Here is a 17,204-nt window from a genome sequence, read left to right as displayed (position 1 = left end):
CCGAGACTGCAGGCTCTTTGAGGGCAGGACAGCGTTTCTCCTGCTCCCACCCTTCTTCCCTGACGGCTCGGAGCAGAGCAGGTGCTCAGGATACTTGTTGAGTGATAAAGAGATGAGGACCATGGATCCACTCTGCCTTTCCTCCGTCTGTGGTGGTTGCTGGGCCCCCAGGTGCAGTGACAGCAGAAACCGTCGATCGCTCCCTGGATGGGGTGTGGGTTCTCCACACTTCCAGTGAGTTTGCAGAACCGATGTCTGAACAATGCCCATTGTGCACCAGTTTATGGAATGACTCACGTTGATGGTGGCCGTCCTGCCCGTTGGGACTGAGCCAATTGAGTGAAAATTAATTACAGATGAGAAGCCAGCTTGCAAAGCCATTAATATTTCAGCTCCCTGGAGTGTGATGCAAACGCAGCCTTGTCTTTGCTTGTCCTTCCCACTCCCTCTCCCCGCTTCGGTGTACTTGGTCTGCATGTCAGGGTGACCCAATTCAGGTCTTGGCTTCCCCGTGACTCACTCTGCTTTTCTGTTAAATGAGGGCCCTGCCATCCATCCATCTTCAGGCGTTATAAAACTCCTTTGTTGATAATGCACGCTCTGCTGGACTTCAGAAGATGGGAGGGCTCTGTTCTGAAGATGTCTTATCTCAAACAGAACCAGGGCTTCCCTGGTGGCGCAGTGGATAAGAATCAAGTACATGGGGACGTAGGTTTGATCCCTGGTCCGGGAGGATCCCAGATGCTGCAGAGTAACAGCTTGTGGGCCTGAGCCCATGCTCTGCAACAAGTGAAGGCACCACAGGGAGAAGCCAGAGCACCACATCTAGAGAGTAGTCCCCACTCCCCGCAACTAGGGAAAGCCCTCAAGCAGCCACGGAGACCCAGTGTGGCCAAAAATAAAGCATTTTTAAAAATAAAGCAGAAGCATTGCTGCTGTGGGAATAGCGCTTTACAGTTTACAAAGCAGTTTTAACTGAGGCCTCTCAGGAGCCTCACGCCGTGTGTACTTGGTGGCACTGTCATCCCCATTTTACAGGTGAGGAAACTGAGGCTCAGATAGCTTGGCAGTTTGCCTGTGATCACTTCTGGGGTAGCCGAGCTGGAACCTGCCCAGAGCCGATGAGGGAGTGTGTTTAAAGTCCGCTGTCAACCAGCTGCCAGGCAGGAGGGGCAGTCGGCTGTGTCGGCGTGTTTTCCCTCTTTCTCTGGGATGCCAGGGCTGAGAAGTTCCTTGGACGGCAGGGACATCAAACCAGTCAGGCCTAAAGGAAATCAGCCCTGAATGCTCACTGGAAGGACTGATGCTGAAGCTCCAATCCTTTGGCCCCCTGATGCGAAGAGCTGACTCACTGGAAAAGACATTGATGCTGGGAAAGACTCAGGGCAGGAGGAGAAGGGGGTGGCAGAGGATGAGATGGTTGGACGGCATCACCGGCTCAGTGGACATGAGTTTGAGCAAACTCTGGGGGATGGTGAAGGACAGGGAAGCCTGGCGTGCTGCGGTCCATGGGGCCACAGAGAGACACGACAGAGCTACTGAGCAGGGCTCGGGAGTCCCTGTGGGGCTGGAGGCTGGCTCCTGAAATACACAGAGACCCAGAAGGAACGGGTGGGTGGGTCCTCCCGCACCAGGTCAGCAGAGAGACCTCCCCTCCAGGTTCAGAAGGACCCGGGGTCCCAGAGCCGGCTCTGGGCTGAACTGAGAATTCAGAACCACCGCCCTCTGCCTGCCGACCCCACCCAGCTCGCCTCTCCCTGTCACTCATACTTCCTCCACCCCCCGGGACTGGCTTTCAGGAAAGGCTCTGGCTGCTCAGGTACAATGGAATTTGGTTTCTAATTATGGCTCAAGCATGTGGCCTCCGCTTAAGGACACACATGCTCTCTGCCCAGAGGACTCCGAGTTTCCGACCTGAGGGATGGGGTGGTGAGCTCCTTGGCACTGCAGGCCAGGGTGACCGCCCTCCTGGCGGCCCCCTTGCCGGTGGTGTTAGGAGATCAGCTCGGGACAGGGTAGGGTGTTGCGCAAGTGGAGACCTCTGCAGCCTCGTACCTGCCGTCCTGCGTGGAGCACGGTGGCCTCCTTGCCGATGTTCTGGGGTGGCCAGAGAGTCTCCCTGGGTCTCCGCCCCACTCCCGCCCGCCCCTGTGATCTGTCTCACTCGGTCCATCCATGCCCCTTCCTCTGCCTTCTCTTTTCCCTTTCTCCCCTCTCCTCCGCTCCCTCTCTCAGCCCCATCCCACCTCCCTGCCTCATGGGCACTCACCCTTTTCAGATATCTATGAAAAACTTCCCTAACAGGGACAACTGTTCAGTGATGGGATTAACCGTCTTGCCCACTGATGAGTTCCCCGTCAGGGAGGCAGTTGAAAAAGGCAGGGTGGTTGTCCTTCCTGAAAGCAGCAGACAAGGCGGCCTGACCTTCTGGATTTGGGCTGAACCAGTACTTTGGCCACCTGATGTGAAGGGCTGACTCATCCGGAAAGACCCCGATGCTGGGAAGGATTGAGGACAGGAGGAGAAGGGGGGTGACAGAAGATGAGATGATTAGATATATATCATCACTGACTCAATGGGCAAGAATATGAGTGAACTCTGGGATGGTGCTAGTGGTAAAGAATCCGCCTGCCGATGCAGGTAGATGTGGGAGATGTGGGTTTGATCCCTGGGTTGGGAAGATCCCCCGGAGGATGGCACGGCAACCCACTCCAGGCAATTCTTGCCTGGAGAATCCCATGGACAGAGGATTCCTGGGCTACGGTTCATAGGGTCGCAAAGAGTCAGACGTGGCTTAGCGAATGAACGAAAACTGCATGGCCGGACCATGACTTTTGATGCTGAGGTTCACCTGATGTTCGTTGTTTCATGATTAAGGTGGCTTCAGGATATTCCGTGTATTTATAACTCTGCAGTGCTGAGCCTCGTGTAAGGACGTGTGTATTTGAAGATCAGATATTTTCGTTGTGAGAAAGAAGTCTTAGATTTTTATTAAATTTAATTTTTAAAGTACCTAATTGTTTCACAGACATTTTAGAAAACAGAGACAAGAAGAGGGAAAATAATCGATTCCTAATTCCATACCCCCGACACTGTCTCTGTTGACATTTCATCACATTTCCTTTCAGCTTTTTTCATTCGTTCATTTTTCACACAGCTGTGTTGTGGTGGGAAGGCAGCTTTTTCTTGGTTTCTTAGCCCTGCGTGTGGAGGTTTCTACATAGTCACCGTCTTCACTGTTTTTACACCCGGGAGCGGATGCCTGTGGTTTCTTTAGACTTTGTTGTGAAAGAGCAGCCCATGAACGTCTTTAAAGATGGATAATTGTAAAGCAAGAGCTGCATAATATTTCTTCAGAGAAGGAATTACCGCACTTCTCACCCGTTTCGTAAAAGAACAGAGTACACCCAAGTTCCCAGAAGGAAGGGGAGGAATGAACAAGCTTTAGACCTGCTCCATGCCAGGAGCTTGTGGGGGCTCCTTGGGCAGCCGTTAGCTGTGATCACCAGGGGTATGCTGTCACCCCTGGTTCCCAGGGTCTGAGACCGTGGCAGGAGGTCCCTGGAGTACGGAGTCAGGACTCCAGAGCCGTGAGGCGGTTGCCGGGGGGCCTGGGTTCAATCAGCCCCGTGGGCGCGCGCGTTAGTAACAGGCCTCTCCGGGTTTCAGGATTTCCACGGAGCGGTCGTGAGGGCCTTGGATGAGACAGACTGCGAGGGCAAGGACCCGGTGGCCCGGGAGGAGCTGCGGCGTGGCCTGAGTGAGCTCCCGGCCATCCGTGACCTTCACCAGGGGATCCTGGAGGAGCTGGAGGAGAGGCTGGCACGATGGTGAGCGGCCCCGCGCCCCCACCCCCACCCCGTTGCTAAGGGGAATGCTGGAGGGGGCGGGCAGCCCCCCACACCTAAAGCGGTGTCTCCATCTGACGGGCGGGAGAGCAGAGACACGGGGGTGTCTGGTCCCTCGCCCGCTGCAGGAGGGTCCACCCAGGTCCACCACCTGGGATGCAGTGCAGATCCTCACCGTCACGGGGGCCACGAGACTGAGTTCTTGGGGTCCCGCTCCCCTCTACTTGACTGCAGGGAAGGCCAACAGAAGGTGGCTGACGTCTTCCTGGCCCGGGAGCAGGAGTTTGAGCACCACGCCACTCACATCCTGCAGTTCGACAGGTACCTGAGTCTGCTCGGTGAGAACTGCCTCCACGCCCCGCGGCTGGCAGCGGCCGTCCGAGAATTTGAGGTGGGTCCCTTGGTCCTCCCAGGAACCCACTCTCAGAATGTAGGGGTGGAGGCGGGCATGGAACGGCGTCATGCCAATCAGGGGGAGGTCAGACCTGGGTGGGTGGGGAAGAGAGGGTGACCCAGCAGAAGAGAAAAGCCAGAACATCCCGCCTTGGGCCACCACTGACAACTCCGTGAGCACCAGACACAGGGAGGGTTTAAGCAGCTTTTCTGTCCCGGGAGAGGAACACAAAGCAAGTCGGGGCCCTAAAGCCTTTGGAGTGAGCAACAGATGGCCACCAGCTGAGGATCCAGTAACCTGCTAGCTTCATGGACTTTTCTCTATAGCTCACAGGGGCTGGGAGAAATGTATTGCTGAGTGTAGCAGTGTGTGAGCCTGAAGGAATGAGCTGTCAGAGTGGGGCAGAGCTAATCTGAGAGGCCTTCCTGGAGGAGGGGACCCTGGTTTGGGAGATGGCTCGGCCCGGCCAGGAGAAGGCCCGGCTGGGACATGTGTGGCTGGGCTCACGTGGGATGCCGTGAGCCTGGAGCCGGGGGCAGGGGTCCCTGATAGAGTTTTGTTGTTCTGGTCTCTTGGGAGCAGCAGAGTCAGCAGGGAGGCGGCCAGAACGTGAAGCACCGGCTGCTGCGGGTGGTGCGGCGCCTGTTCCAGTATCAAGTGCTCCTCACAGGTGGGCCCTCGGGAGGGCAGGTGCAGGGGCCCGGTGGGGAGAGGGGAGGGAGGCACCTGCGGAGCCGTGGGGAAGACCCGGCCAGGTGTGCACGACGGCAACCTCGCCTCCCACTGTGGCCAGAAGTGGTGGGGAGGGTCGCTCAGTCCTGCCCCCCGCCCCTGTGAAAGTGCCAGGCACCCAGCCCACCCGCTTCCTCCCGCTGAGCTCCGGACCCCCGCGGCCACGTGGAAACTTGCTTGAGTGCCCGGCTGCTGCGTCTCGCTGCAGCCTCTCCCAGCCAAACACACAGCAACTCACATCTTCCCCTGATCTGCATTTCCTCCCTGGCTTCTGTGGATCTCGTTTCCCTAAATCTGTTCTTATCACCAGAGCCCTCCTGAGTCAGCGGATGTTTTCCCCTCGGACCTGCTGGCCCTCTCTGTGGCTTTGTCACTGACCACTTCCTGCTTCTCAAAGCCCTTTCCTCCTGGGCTTCTGTGATACACGCTCTCCCCGCCTCCTTCTGACCTCTCTGATTCTTCTCACTCTGCTCCTCGTGGCTCCAGGAATGTCAGTGTTTCTTGGGTCTCAGCCCCAGGTCCTCTTTGCTTCCTTCTCTATCAGCTGTCCCCTGGGAATGTCATCCCTTCCCCGACCTCTGCCGGCCAGAAACACCCTGACCTCTGTCCTGAGCAGCTGCCCCCCAAGTGGACAGAGAGCCCCTGGCCCAGGAGCTGATGCTCTGTTTGGGAGAAGTGGAACTGCACCCGTAGAGATATGCGTGTAATTCCAGAAAGTGATCAAGCTGTAAGAAAAGACATTCAGGCCAGGAGATGGAGGGTTTGTTCATCTAATTCAACCAGGATTTATTCAGCACCTACTGTGTACTAGACTGTGTGCTAGAAACTGAGGAGGTAGAAGTGAATTAAACAGCCAGAGTCTGTGACGCTATGAGTTTATATTCAAACAAGCAAATAAGGAATTAAGAATATATATTATGTCCGTGATAAGAGCTCTGAGGAAAATGAAGGCAGATTAAGGACACTCAGGGGAACAGGCTGCTGTGTAAGATCCAGGCCTCATATAAGATTTGTCCGAGGAGGTAACGTTGAACAGTGATCTCAGTGAAGTGAGGACATGAGCCATCCAAAAGGAGAGCGTACCAAGTGGAAGAAACTGTGAGTGCAAAGGTTCTGGGGTCTGAGCAAACGTGGCACGTTTAATAAGTAGCAAGAATGCCAGCCCTGCCCGAGTGAGCGAGTGGCGTGGAGAGGTCGCTCGAGTGAGACCAGCTTGTGTTGAGCAGTTGTGGGTGTGAATGTGTTCAGGGGTCTCGCACGTCACACTCTGCCGGGTGGGGGTCACGTCTGTGTCCCCCTCAGCAGACTGTGTGACTCTTCAGGCCTCGCACGGCAACAGGCACACGGCAGGCACTCAGTCAGCGTCTGCGGATGAATGAATGAACGACCAGCGGTGGCGGGCGCCTTACCGGTGGTGATGCTGAGGGCCCGGCTTCCTGCCGGTGCCGGTGTGTTCTTACGGTTGGGCTGACCGGAGAGAGGCGGTTCCCCTCGTCCTTCTGGAAGTCCTCCTCCGTCCCTGGAGATGGAGGGTCTCCTATTGTGGACCCCGGGGCAGGCCTCACCAGGGCAAACTGACTCCCAGCTCTTGTTCTGTCCGCAGACTATTTAAATAACCTTTGCCCGGACTCAGCGGAGTACGATGACACGCAGGGTAAGTCTGCATGTGAACCCGGAGGAAGGGGAGCTTTGGGCCCCCCCCCCCATCCCCCGGCTCTGGACTCCACCCCAGTTCCCAGGCGCACAGCCCGGCCCCCTCCCTGCTGGCTGGGCATGCAGGGGCCAGGAGGCCTCCGGGCCTGTTGAGTGACACCCCGTTCGCCTCAACCGTGGGGACTCCCCGGGGAGCAGGCTAACATCCAGTCAGAGGCGGTGACCAGAGTTTGGTGATAGGAGGGAGCGGCGGCTCTAAAAAACTCCCTAGACTCCTGATTCCCTCCCCGTTCTGTGTGGTCGTCACTGCATACGACTTGCCAGGGCAGTCTCTATGTTGACATGCTCCATGTGCAGCCAGGGAAACTGAGGCATGGAGGGGTCACACTGCTCTCGAGGGCACTTAGGCAGTAGCGGCCAAGCTGGGGTTGGGCCAGTGGCCTCACCCAGCCGCGGGAAGGATTGGTGCTACCCGCTTGCGTGGCCCTGCAGGGGGACCTCGGGGGCAGGAGGCGAGCAGGTGGCGGCTAGCCTGGCTCTGCCCGGGAGGTCCAGTGCTCTCTGCTTCTCTCCACAGGTGCGCTGACCCTCATCTCCAAGGTCACAGACCGGGCCAACGACAGCATGGAGCAAGGCGTAAGTCTGGCCCGGGGCACCTTCTGTGGGTGCAGGCGCCAGGGGCCCCTCCACCCTGCCCAGGTCTGCCTTGTGATGCCCCCACTTCTTGGTGGGGGGACGCAGGCCATCGTGTGTTTCATGGGATCCTGCAAAGAGCCGTGGTTTCTGGCCCTGACACTTGCTTTGAGACTTCAGGTCCTGTGTGTCCCTCTCTGAGTTTCCAGTTCCCCATTTATTTGAACAATGAGGAAGGCTGCAAACTTGCACAGACCGGATAGGTAGCATCCAGACCCTGGTCTGAGAGCATCTACAACAGCACCTGGAGTGCTCTGTAAACTACAGATTCCTGGACATGCCTTCCGATCTTGCCAGCTGGAACTTCTGGGGTAGGGTTCAGAGATAGGCAGTTCTTTTTTTTTTTTTTTTTTTAAATATTATTTTATTAGTTGGAGGCCAATCACTTTACAACATTTCAGTGGGTTTTGTCATACATTGACATGAATCAGCCATATAGTTACACGTATTCCCCATCCCGATCCCCCCTCCCACCTCCCTCTCCACCCGACTCCTCAGGGTCCTCCCAGTGCACCAGGCCCGAGCACCTGACTCATGTATCCCACCTGGGCTGGTGGTCCGTTTCACCATAGATAATATACATGCTGTTCTTTCAAAACATCCCACCCTCACGTTCTCCCCCATAGTTCAAAAGTCTGTTCTGTACTTCTGTGTCTCTTTTTCTGTTTTGCATAAAGGGTTATCGCCACCATCTATCTAAATTCCGTATATATGTGTTAGTATACTGTAATGTTCTTTATCTTTCTGGCTTACTTCACTCTGTATAATGGGCTCCAGTTTCATCCATCTCATTAGAACTGATTCAAATGAATTCTTTTTAACGGCTGAGTAATATTCCATGGTGTATATGTACCACAGCTTCCTTATCCATTCATCTGCTGATGGGCATCTGGGTTGCTTCCATGTCCTGGCTATTATAAACAGTGCTGCGATGAACATTGGGGTGCACGTGTCTCTTTCAGATCTGGATTCCTCAGTGTGTATGCCTAGAAGTGGTATTGCTGGGTCATATGGCAGTTCTATTTCCAGTTTTTTAAGAAATCTCCACACTGTTCTCCATAGTGGCTGTACTAGTTTGCATTCCCACCAACAGTGTAAGAGGGTTCCCTTTTCTCCACACCCTCTCCAGCATTTATTGCTTGTAGACTTTTGGATAGCAGCCATCCTGACTGGCGTGTAATGGTACCTCATTGTGGTTTTGATTTGCATTTCTCTGATGATGAGTAATGTTGAGCATCTTTTCATGTGTTTGTTAGCCACAGAGATAGGCAGTTCTAACAAGCACCCCAGGTAATTGTCTGGCCCACGAAAGTTTGAGAGCTGCTCATGCACGGGACCACGTGAGCTCTGGGCACACGCCTGATTCTGACAGTGTGTAACTTCATTCGGGAGACACTGATCAGATGTTTACTGGGTGTCTGTCTGGAATGGTCAGCTTTATCCCACCTCCCAACTCTGTTCCAGTGGTTTCCATGGTTAGTGGTGTCTACACTTTTTTCTGCTCCTTTACGCTGTAAATAAGCTAGAGCTGTGTGCTGGGAATGATTCTAAAGCTGAGTCCTGGCTCGGTGGGGAAAGTTCGGTGATCGATTAGTGATGTCTGACACAGGCAGAGGTGGGAGTGATGGTGGTACGTGTGCCAAGCTATTGCTCGGCTTTGCTGTGACTGATATACAGAGCATCCTTATAGCGAGTCATTCACAGGTAGAAAAAGGGGAAGGGAAGTGACATCTCTTGGACCCCTGCTGTATGTCAGGTCTTGGGTTGGGATCTGGAGATACAAAGATAAAACCATGAGTCCTGGCCTTTGAGGAAATCACCACTTAGCAGAGCATTCTAGACATGGACACGAAGCATCATGATAAACATCACGAGAGAAGTTTCAGAGAAAGGTTTCATCTCTCCCCTGGGGATGCAGGAGGTGCCCCTGCAGGGAGGACTGTACGCATGCCGTGAAGGCAGAGGGGCCAAGGTGACCCCGGAGGAGTGTCTGGATACAGGTGTGAAGACGGGAAAGTGTTGGTGTGTCAGAGCACTGGGTCACCCAGCGAGGCTGGAGGATGGGACCAGTGTAGGCGCAGTTGGAAAAGATTTTGGGGGGAGAGGTCAGGGTGGCTGATGGAGGAGTCTGCAAGCCTGGAGGCTGAAGCCAGCGGGGTGGGAAATCTGGTGGGCCATCGGGCCCTCCCCCTGGTTCTCCCCGACGTCTGGGGGCTCCTTGCTCTTTTTGGCATTTTGTGTAGACAGATTTCCCGCAATGTGGCCAAAATACTGGAGAAGGAAATGGCAACCCACTCCAGTGTTCTTGCCTGGAGAATCCCAGGGATGGCGGAGCCTGGTGGGCTGCCGTCTGTGGGGTCGCACAGAGTCGGACACGACAGACGTGACTTAGCAGCAGCAGCAGCAGCCAAAATACAGAGGCGCTTTGGAGTACGTGCAGCAGATATAGCAGCAGATGGACTGGGGGGCTCCACACATCCTGTTAGGGGGGATGTCTCTGCTTCCAAAGAGAAAAACCAGGTCAGGAAGGGCCACGTCTTCCCTCCCACGCTGAGCTGTCATGATTAGACTAAGTTTATAGTTTGGGCTTCCCAGGTGGCACTAATGATAAAGAGTGCAGGAGACATAAGAGACGCAGGCTCGATCCCTGGGTCAGGAAGATCCCCTGGAGAAGGGAATGGCAACCCGCTTCAGTATTCTTGCCTGGAGAATCCCATGGACAGGAACCTAGCAGGCCAGCGTCCATGGGGTCGCAAAGAGTCGAACACAACTGAAGCAACTTCGCACACATGCATGCATAGTTTATAGTTTAGGGGGAAAAGATCACAGAAAACACTACTTTCTTAATATCAAATGAAGGTCACACACTGGCAACATGACGTACGACTGTTGATGTGAACCGTGATTACCTGGTCAAGGTTGTGCTGGTCGGATTTCTGCTCGTAAAGCTCCACCCTCACCTGCCGGTCCGTACTGGTTGGAGGAAAGTCTCCGTGCACAGCCCACACGTAAGGAATGGGGAATTATGCTCCCTCCCCTTGAGGAAAGAGTGTCTACCTAAATTATTTGGAAATCTTCTGCACGGGAGATTGGCCTCTTCTCCCTTGTTTATTAATGTGTTCACTAGTTCTAAATTAATTTATATCTAAATTATTTACATCAGTAAGAACTCACGGGTCCATATTTATGTTTGACTTCTAATGCCAAGCACTTGATTTTATTTCTCACACTGTCGCAGCTTTGACCATTAGGAGCTGGCCAGCTGGTTCCTGCATCCCTTTCACATGCCCCCATCAATGTGGGTTTGGGTGGGGATTTTTATTTTGCTTGTTTTTTGAGCACTTCCTTACTTCCTGGCACTACGAGATGCTCCAGATGCTTCACATTGAATGTTTCCTGCCCCAGTCCTAGAATCAGCTATTTCTCCAGAGAGCCTTGGTTTGTTTAATTGGATAATGATATTAGAAACCAGGATGTGGGCACGGTTTGTTCACTGCTACTGGGGTATCATTTCTTCTGATTCTCTCAGCTACAGAGCAAAGACATACATGTGTATATACTGTGTATATACTCATATATGTATAGCTGTTTCTATACATAGCCATCTGTATTAAGCTAAATATGAGTTCTTACTGAGACTTCAACTCCACTTGTTACGAAGTGGATCATTCCAGCCTCCTCCCCTGGCTTCTCTGTAAATTTCCTCTCCAAAAGGAGTGATAGAGTAGAAACCTGGCTCCTAGCATCCAACATCCATTTCTTTAATTGACCAATTTATCTTCCTTTTTGAAAAATGTTTTTTCCTGGGTATAGCAATCTGGGGTGACCAGAACTCTGTTTCAGTACTCTACAGATGCCACTCCACTGTCTTATGTCCTGCCTAGTTTCAGAGAAGAAGTCTGCTGCGGTGTTTATATCTACCCTCTTTGTGTGATGGGTCCTGTTCTTACTGGCTGCCTTCAAGATCTTCTCTTTACCCTTGACTTTAGGAAGTTTGACTATGATGTCTAAATATGTGTGTTTTGGAGAAGTCGTGGCATTTATCCTGTTGTGATCCTCGAGCTTCCTGGTTGTGCTTTTTGTCCATTAATGTCGAAAAATTTTCTTGGGTGCTCTGTTCTTTCCTCTGCCCCCCACCCTCCACTCTTATTTTCTCTTTTTGTTTCAGTGTGGTGAATCTCAGCTTGAAAGGAAAGTGAAAGTGAACGTTGCTCAATCTCGTCCGACTCTTTGCCACCCCATGGACAATACGGTCCATTGAATTCTCCAGGCCAGAATACTGGAGTGGGTAGCCATGCCCTCCTCCAGGGGATCGTCCCAACCCAGGGACCAAACCCAGGTCTCCCACATAGCAGGCAGATTCTTTACCAGCTGAGCTACAGGGGAAGCCCTCCCCAAGTTCATTCATTCTTTCCTGAGTTGTGTTTGATTTGCTGCCGAGCTTGTCATAGGAATTCTTCATTTCTGATAACACATTTCTTCTTGTTCACGTTTCCATCTCTTGTGTGTTTCTGTCTCTCCTGAAACTCCCTCTGTTCTTGCATGCTGTCTGTCTTTTCCAGTGGCTCCTTTAACATAATTAATCATCGTTATTGTGATGTCCCTGTCTAATGGCTCCAACGTCTGTGTCACCTCACGTTCTGGTTTTCTGGAACACTTTATGTCTTGACAGTAGGTTAGGGTACTTCCTTGCTTCGTGTGTTTCCCGTATCTGATTGAACAGTGTTATATGCAGAAAATCTGTAGACCTGAGGGAAATAGTATCTACCTTTAAAAGTGGACATGTTTCTTTTTCTACTCATGCCATTCATGTCAAGGGTGGGAACTGAATCAGTGCAGTCAGTAGTTGAGCTGGGTTTAGGTTTTGTCGTCAGTCACCTTCAGACCCCCGCAGACTTCACGCTCCCCCAGGAGGTGGCTGCTGTCACCTGCTGCTCTGTGTGGGACCCGAGGCGCCAGGGGCTTTTCCTGCTGCCTCTTCAGCTTTTTGCAGTCTCTGCACCACGGAAGGGACCTCTGCGTCCTTCACCTCCTCGGGGCTAGACCACTGCGCCCTGGTACGCAGGGCTCGTGGGTCACGGCTCTGGCGGACAAGCCTCGGTCTTAAGGAGGGCCTGTGAGCCCGGCTCTCTCTCGGCATTCCTGCCCCTCCTTCACGGGCAGCCGGCCTCTGCTGTGTGTCAGTGGCGGGTCTTGGGCAGGTTTCTGCTTTGTGTTGGCGCGTGATCCTGCACCTGAGAGGTCACCCACCTCTTCTTGGAACCGGTACCTCTTGCTCCTTCTGCCCTTGCCTCGGAAGCCATGGGCTCTTTGCCGCAGGGCCTGGGAGTGGGAGGGTTGCCCCACCTCCCGCAGTGGTGGAGGCTTTCATAGCAGAGAGGGCCCTGGGGAAGTGGGCTGGGTTTCGTGCCAGCCCCGCAGTTGGCAGCCGCACCCCTCCAGCACCAAGAGGGGATTCTCTCTGCTCCCACTCCTCCTTGTAAGCACCGGGCAGAAATTCCTGGAAAGAGCTTGCAAGGGGTTCCACGTGCCCCGTGGGTCTGGGGCTCCCTGTATTCTAAACCCGTCCCAGCGGCCCACACCTGACCTTTAAGAAGCCATTAACATTTTAGCTGCTTTCTTCTCAACCTTCTTTGTGCCGACCACCTCCTCCCTGTGTGTTGCCAGAGGCGCGATAACTCATTCATCTCGTGTCCTCAATGGGGTCCTGGGGACCCCAGCTCTCCAATAAACATAAGCAGAGCTCTGCTTTTGTAGATGATGTGATTCTTTTTTTTCTCCCTGTTAGGGTGGGGGCATTGTTTCCTTGCAGCTCGTAAGTCATAACCAGAGGTAGAATAACTTGTACACGTTTTCTGATGGGTAGGATTTTATGCCCTAAACTGAGCCTGATGCTGGGAAAGATTGAAGGCAGGAGGAGAAGGGGTGACAGAGCATGAGATGGTCGGGTGGTATCATCGACTCAAGGGACATGAGTTTGTGCAAACTCTGGGAGATGGTGAAGGACAGGGAAGCCTGGCGTGCTGCAGTCTGTGGGGTCGCAAAGAGTCGGACATGACTGAGTGACTGAACTGAACTGGGGACAGTGTCGAGGCCTTTTCAAGGCATTTTGTCTGCACAGTTTTCACCGTGTTCGTTGAGTTTAAACCCAACCCTGCGTGAGGTTCAGGGTCATCTGCCCTTCCAGTACTCCCGGCGACAGTGACAGGGGAGGGGCCCAGTACCCAGTACATGTGAATTCCCAGTGAGCTCCTGGGCCCACATGTTTCTTCAGGGAGCCCAGAGCATTTCTTCCGCAGGCGCTGCGTTTTCTCGGTCACGCTGTCTCAGTAACCCAGCTCTCCACCAAAGGCTTTAAGCCCACAGAGCCAGTCCGGCCTGAGGCTTCTGTCCCTTGTGGGTTATTGCGATCTGGATGCTCCAGGTGTCACGGGGGACACAGGCTAGAGTAGGAGCAGTGGCCCCAGATAAACGGACATCGGACGGCAAGCTGAGGCCAAGTGACCACCTCCACAGCCTGCAGACAGAGGGCGGGTCACACCCCAGGCCCGCAGGGACTAGGCAGATTGCCGGGACTCCACACAGGTGGCATCCCGCGGACCCAGGCTCTGCTCCCGGTCCCGCCAGCGACAGGAAGTCGGACTGGGAGCAGGCCCTCCAGGACTGCGTTTCGTCCTCCGCAGTGGAAGCAGGGCCGCTCCTTAAAGAGGGGATGAGGGGCCCTGACCATCTTCCCCTCGCCCCGCTCCCGCCCGCAGGAAAACCTTCAGAAGCTGGTCCACATCGAGCACAGTGTTCGGGGCCAAGGGGATCTCCTCCAGCCAGGAAGGGTGAGTGCCTCCACCGAGGAGGGCGCCGGCAGGCAGGTGGGTGAGGCCCTGATAAGCCCCATTGTTCAGCCGGGCTGGCCCCAGACAGGCCTGGCCGCAGGTGCCAGTAGGCAGGGAGGGAGGCAAGGGCTCTGCTGGGCTCTGCAGGCCCCGGCTGTCTCCCCTAGGGCTTTCTGCTCTCGGGCCCTTTAAAAAGCAGTGCCATTGGCGCTCCATGTGCCTCTCAGAAGAGACACTGACATCCTCAGTTTAATCCAGTTGCTGGGAAATCTGGGAAACCATCTCTCAGGAACCCCAACATTTTTTAAAAGACAGATTTATCCACTTTTAAGCTTCCAAATGGAAGACGCAAAACTCAGCTCAAGAGCAGTAAAAAAAATGTGTTCATGACCTGTTCCGGTCCATGAAGGACAGGAAACCAAGGAGTGAGGGGTGGTACTTAGGTGTAAAATCCCACCTAGTGTTTTGGCAGGAGTCCTCTGTTTAGTGACTACGTGTTAGACATCGGTTTGTAGCCTCCAGAACTGAGGGGGCTGTAGAAACTGTTCACAGGTCTTCAGCCTCTTTAGCAAACTGCTGTCTCAGGGGCTCTGTTCTCCTCGGACGCCCATGGCGGCACCAGGGACCGAGTCGCTGTTGGGACCACTCTGTGGCTGGCACGCTGTCTGGGTTGGCCTGGTTCAAAGAGGGTGCTCCCGAAAGGCCAGACGCCTGCCTCCCGGGCTGCCCCACCAAGCGTGGAGCATGGCTCCTGCGCAGGGGCGTCTGCCATGAGCCACTCTCCCGAGCTCCAGGAGGCACCGCAATTGGTTCCCCGCTGAAGGGCCTCTGCCCAGCCTTCTCCAGGACAGAGCGGGGGGTGTCAGCCTGACCGCCAGGGTCTGCTTCTCTGCTCACAGGAGTTTCTGAAGGAAGGGACGCTGATGAAAGTCACAGGGAAGAACAGACGCCCCCGGCACCTGTTTCTGGTAAGTACCCAGCCCCTAGTTAAGCCTGTACTGCGGGTTCTGCGAAGCGTTTGGGGGCCGTTACCCTAGGACGGCAGGAAGGCCGTGGAGACCAGAGCCGAGCCCTTAGGGCGAGGATTGTCCAGAGGAGACAGGCGTCCCCGAAAGCTGAAGGCTTTCTAGCCTCTCTCTTGTGGATTACTTGATTTCAGGGGAATGTTGCGACATGTAATGTCATTATTCATGTGCCCATCCTAAAACCAGGAGGGTCTTAAACTGGGAGTAAACTGTTCAGCTGCCTTATCTGACATGTGAGCCACCAGAGACGCAGAAATAAGAGTTGACCTGGCCGGCCCTCCCAGCAGGTTGGGGGCGGAGGCCCGAAGGAAGCCAGGGCTCTGACCTGAGCCCGGCCCTGTCTGCATTCTGCACAGGACGGGCCAGAGGGACATCCTGGATGGTTTCCCGGCCCAGTCTGGACCACCGGGGCACGTCCAGGCTTGGGGGGTGGGGGGAGTACCAACTCACTGGAAAAGACCCTGTTGCTGGGAAAGACTGAGGACAGGAGGAGAAGGGGATGGCAGAGGATGAGACGGTTGGATGGCATCACCAGCTCGACGGACACGAGTTTGAGCAGGCTCCGGGAGGTGGTGATGGACAGGGAGGCCCGGGGTGCTGCAGTCCGTGGGGTCGCAGAGTCAGACACAACTGAGCGACTGAACTACGGCAGTGGATGCCGAGCTGTAGGCAGCGCTTGGCCCCAGTCCTGAGGCCCCCAAGGGGTTTGCCTGTTAGGTTCTTCTCTCTGCCAGAAGTAATTTTTCCCTCTGCTCCTTCACCGTTCACTGTCAGCTTTTGTTCTATCAGTTGAGCCTGCCGTTACAGCCTCCTTACACTTTGTTAGAATTGTGTGCAAAGTAAAAGTGGAGAGGCTGTGAGTCAGTGGGTAGGAGTTCTCTCTGTTGAAGCACCTCCTGTCTGCTGGGTGCTGGAACCCAATAGCTGAGAGTCCCCTTCTCTGCCCTCAGCCTCCAGTGTCCGGGGTAAAGATTGAGTTATGAGAGTAGTTCGGGCAGAATCTCGAGGGCAAGGGGGTGTCTGGAAGGAAAGAGGAGGATCCAGGAGAGTCGGGGAATAGAAAGGTGGACGACACGGTGGCAGCTGGCATTTGTTGAGTGTTCACTGGGTGCTCTGCCCTATATTGAGTGTTTTGTATGTTTTTTTTTTCCTGGGGAAAACTGTACCCGAATTAAGCTCGGAAGGAAGGACTGGAGTTTTGTCCGGCAGGTGAAGGAAGGGCATTTCAGGACCAGGAACAGCAGAAGCAAAGGGTGGAGGCGTGAGGAGCATGCTGTGTCTGGAACACCTCTGTTGGCCTGGTGGAGTCGCGGGAGCAAATGGGCGCTTTTGCTCGTAGGGCTGGTGGCAGGTGGGATGGTCTCCAACGGACCTCGGATAGACCCTGCCAGCTGGAAGGGTCTGAATTCCAGATTGGCCTCGCGGGCCTGAGCAGGGGAATCTCGAGCCTGGCTGGAAGCGTCTTGTCCGCGGGCGGCCGCCAGGGTTTGCTGAGCCTCTGTGCCCCGGGCCCTTGGCACGGCCTCAGCGGTCACTCGGCTCCGTATAGAGACCAGAGGAGCTGAGTCCAGAGGCTCTTCTCCCTCTGCTTCGTCCTCCCCACCGCCTGTCACCTCCCCTGAGAAGCCCTCTCTCTGGCAGGCTGGCGCTGCCGTGCAGGGAGGCCGTGTGGTCCTGGACCACTCACAGAGCCCTGGGTGCTAATGGCGTTGCCATGGCAGCAGTGGCCCCAGGGGCAGCCGCAGAAAGGCGGGTCACCGTGGTGACAGGGGCGGGTTCCCCGGGGGTGGGCGGGGTGTGGCCACCCCCAAGCACACCACCCTGGAGGCACCTTCACTCACTCCTGATCCCGACCCCTCCACGGATGAGCTCTGTAGACCTGGGAGGTGGGTCTAGCCCATCTGTGGCTCGGTTCCCCCTCTGCGCCTGCCTGAGGGGACAGTGGGGGCCGAATTGAGATCATTTCTGCCAGGGGCTCAGCCCAGCGCCTGGCCTGGCCAGTGGTTCTCGTCAGTGTTACAAGAACAGA

General features: G+C 54.8%; 1 protein-coding gene across 4 annotated transcripts in view; it reads left to right on the top strand.

The window, feature by feature from the left end:
* Positions 1-17,204, top strand: part of FGD5 (FYVE, RhoGEF and PH domain containing 5) — a 124,070-nt gene that overhangs the window by 88,583 nt on the left and 18,283 nt on the right. For all 4 annotated transcript variants that reach the window (XM_065933974.1, XM_065933975.1, XM_065933976.1 and 1 more), the window contains exons 6-12: positions 3,670-3,830; positions 4,083-4,239; positions 4,825-4,912; positions 6,578-6,628; positions 7,205-7,263; positions 14,079-14,150; positions 15,050-15,118. In XM_065933974.1, the coding sequence (XP_065790046.1) occupies positions 3,670-3,830; positions 4,083-4,239; positions 4,825-4,912; positions 6,578-6,628; positions 7,205-7,263; positions 14,079-14,150; positions 15,050-15,118 (657 nt within the window). The remainder of the gene's footprint in view (positions 1-3,669; positions 3,831-4,082; positions 4,240-4,824; positions 4,913-6,577; positions 6,629-7,204; positions 7,264-14,078; positions 14,151-15,049; positions 15,119-17,204) is intronic.

This window comes from Muntiacus reevesi, chromosome 4 (assembly GCF_963930625.1).
Source record: "Muntiacus reevesi chromosome 4, mMunRee1.1, whole genome shotgun sequence".
NCBI lineage: Eukaryota > Metazoa > Chordata > Mammalia > Artiodactyla > Cervidae > Muntiacus > Muntiacus reevesi.
Note: the sequence above shows the minus strand (reverse complement) of the source record. Positions and strands in the feature narration are given on the sequence as shown.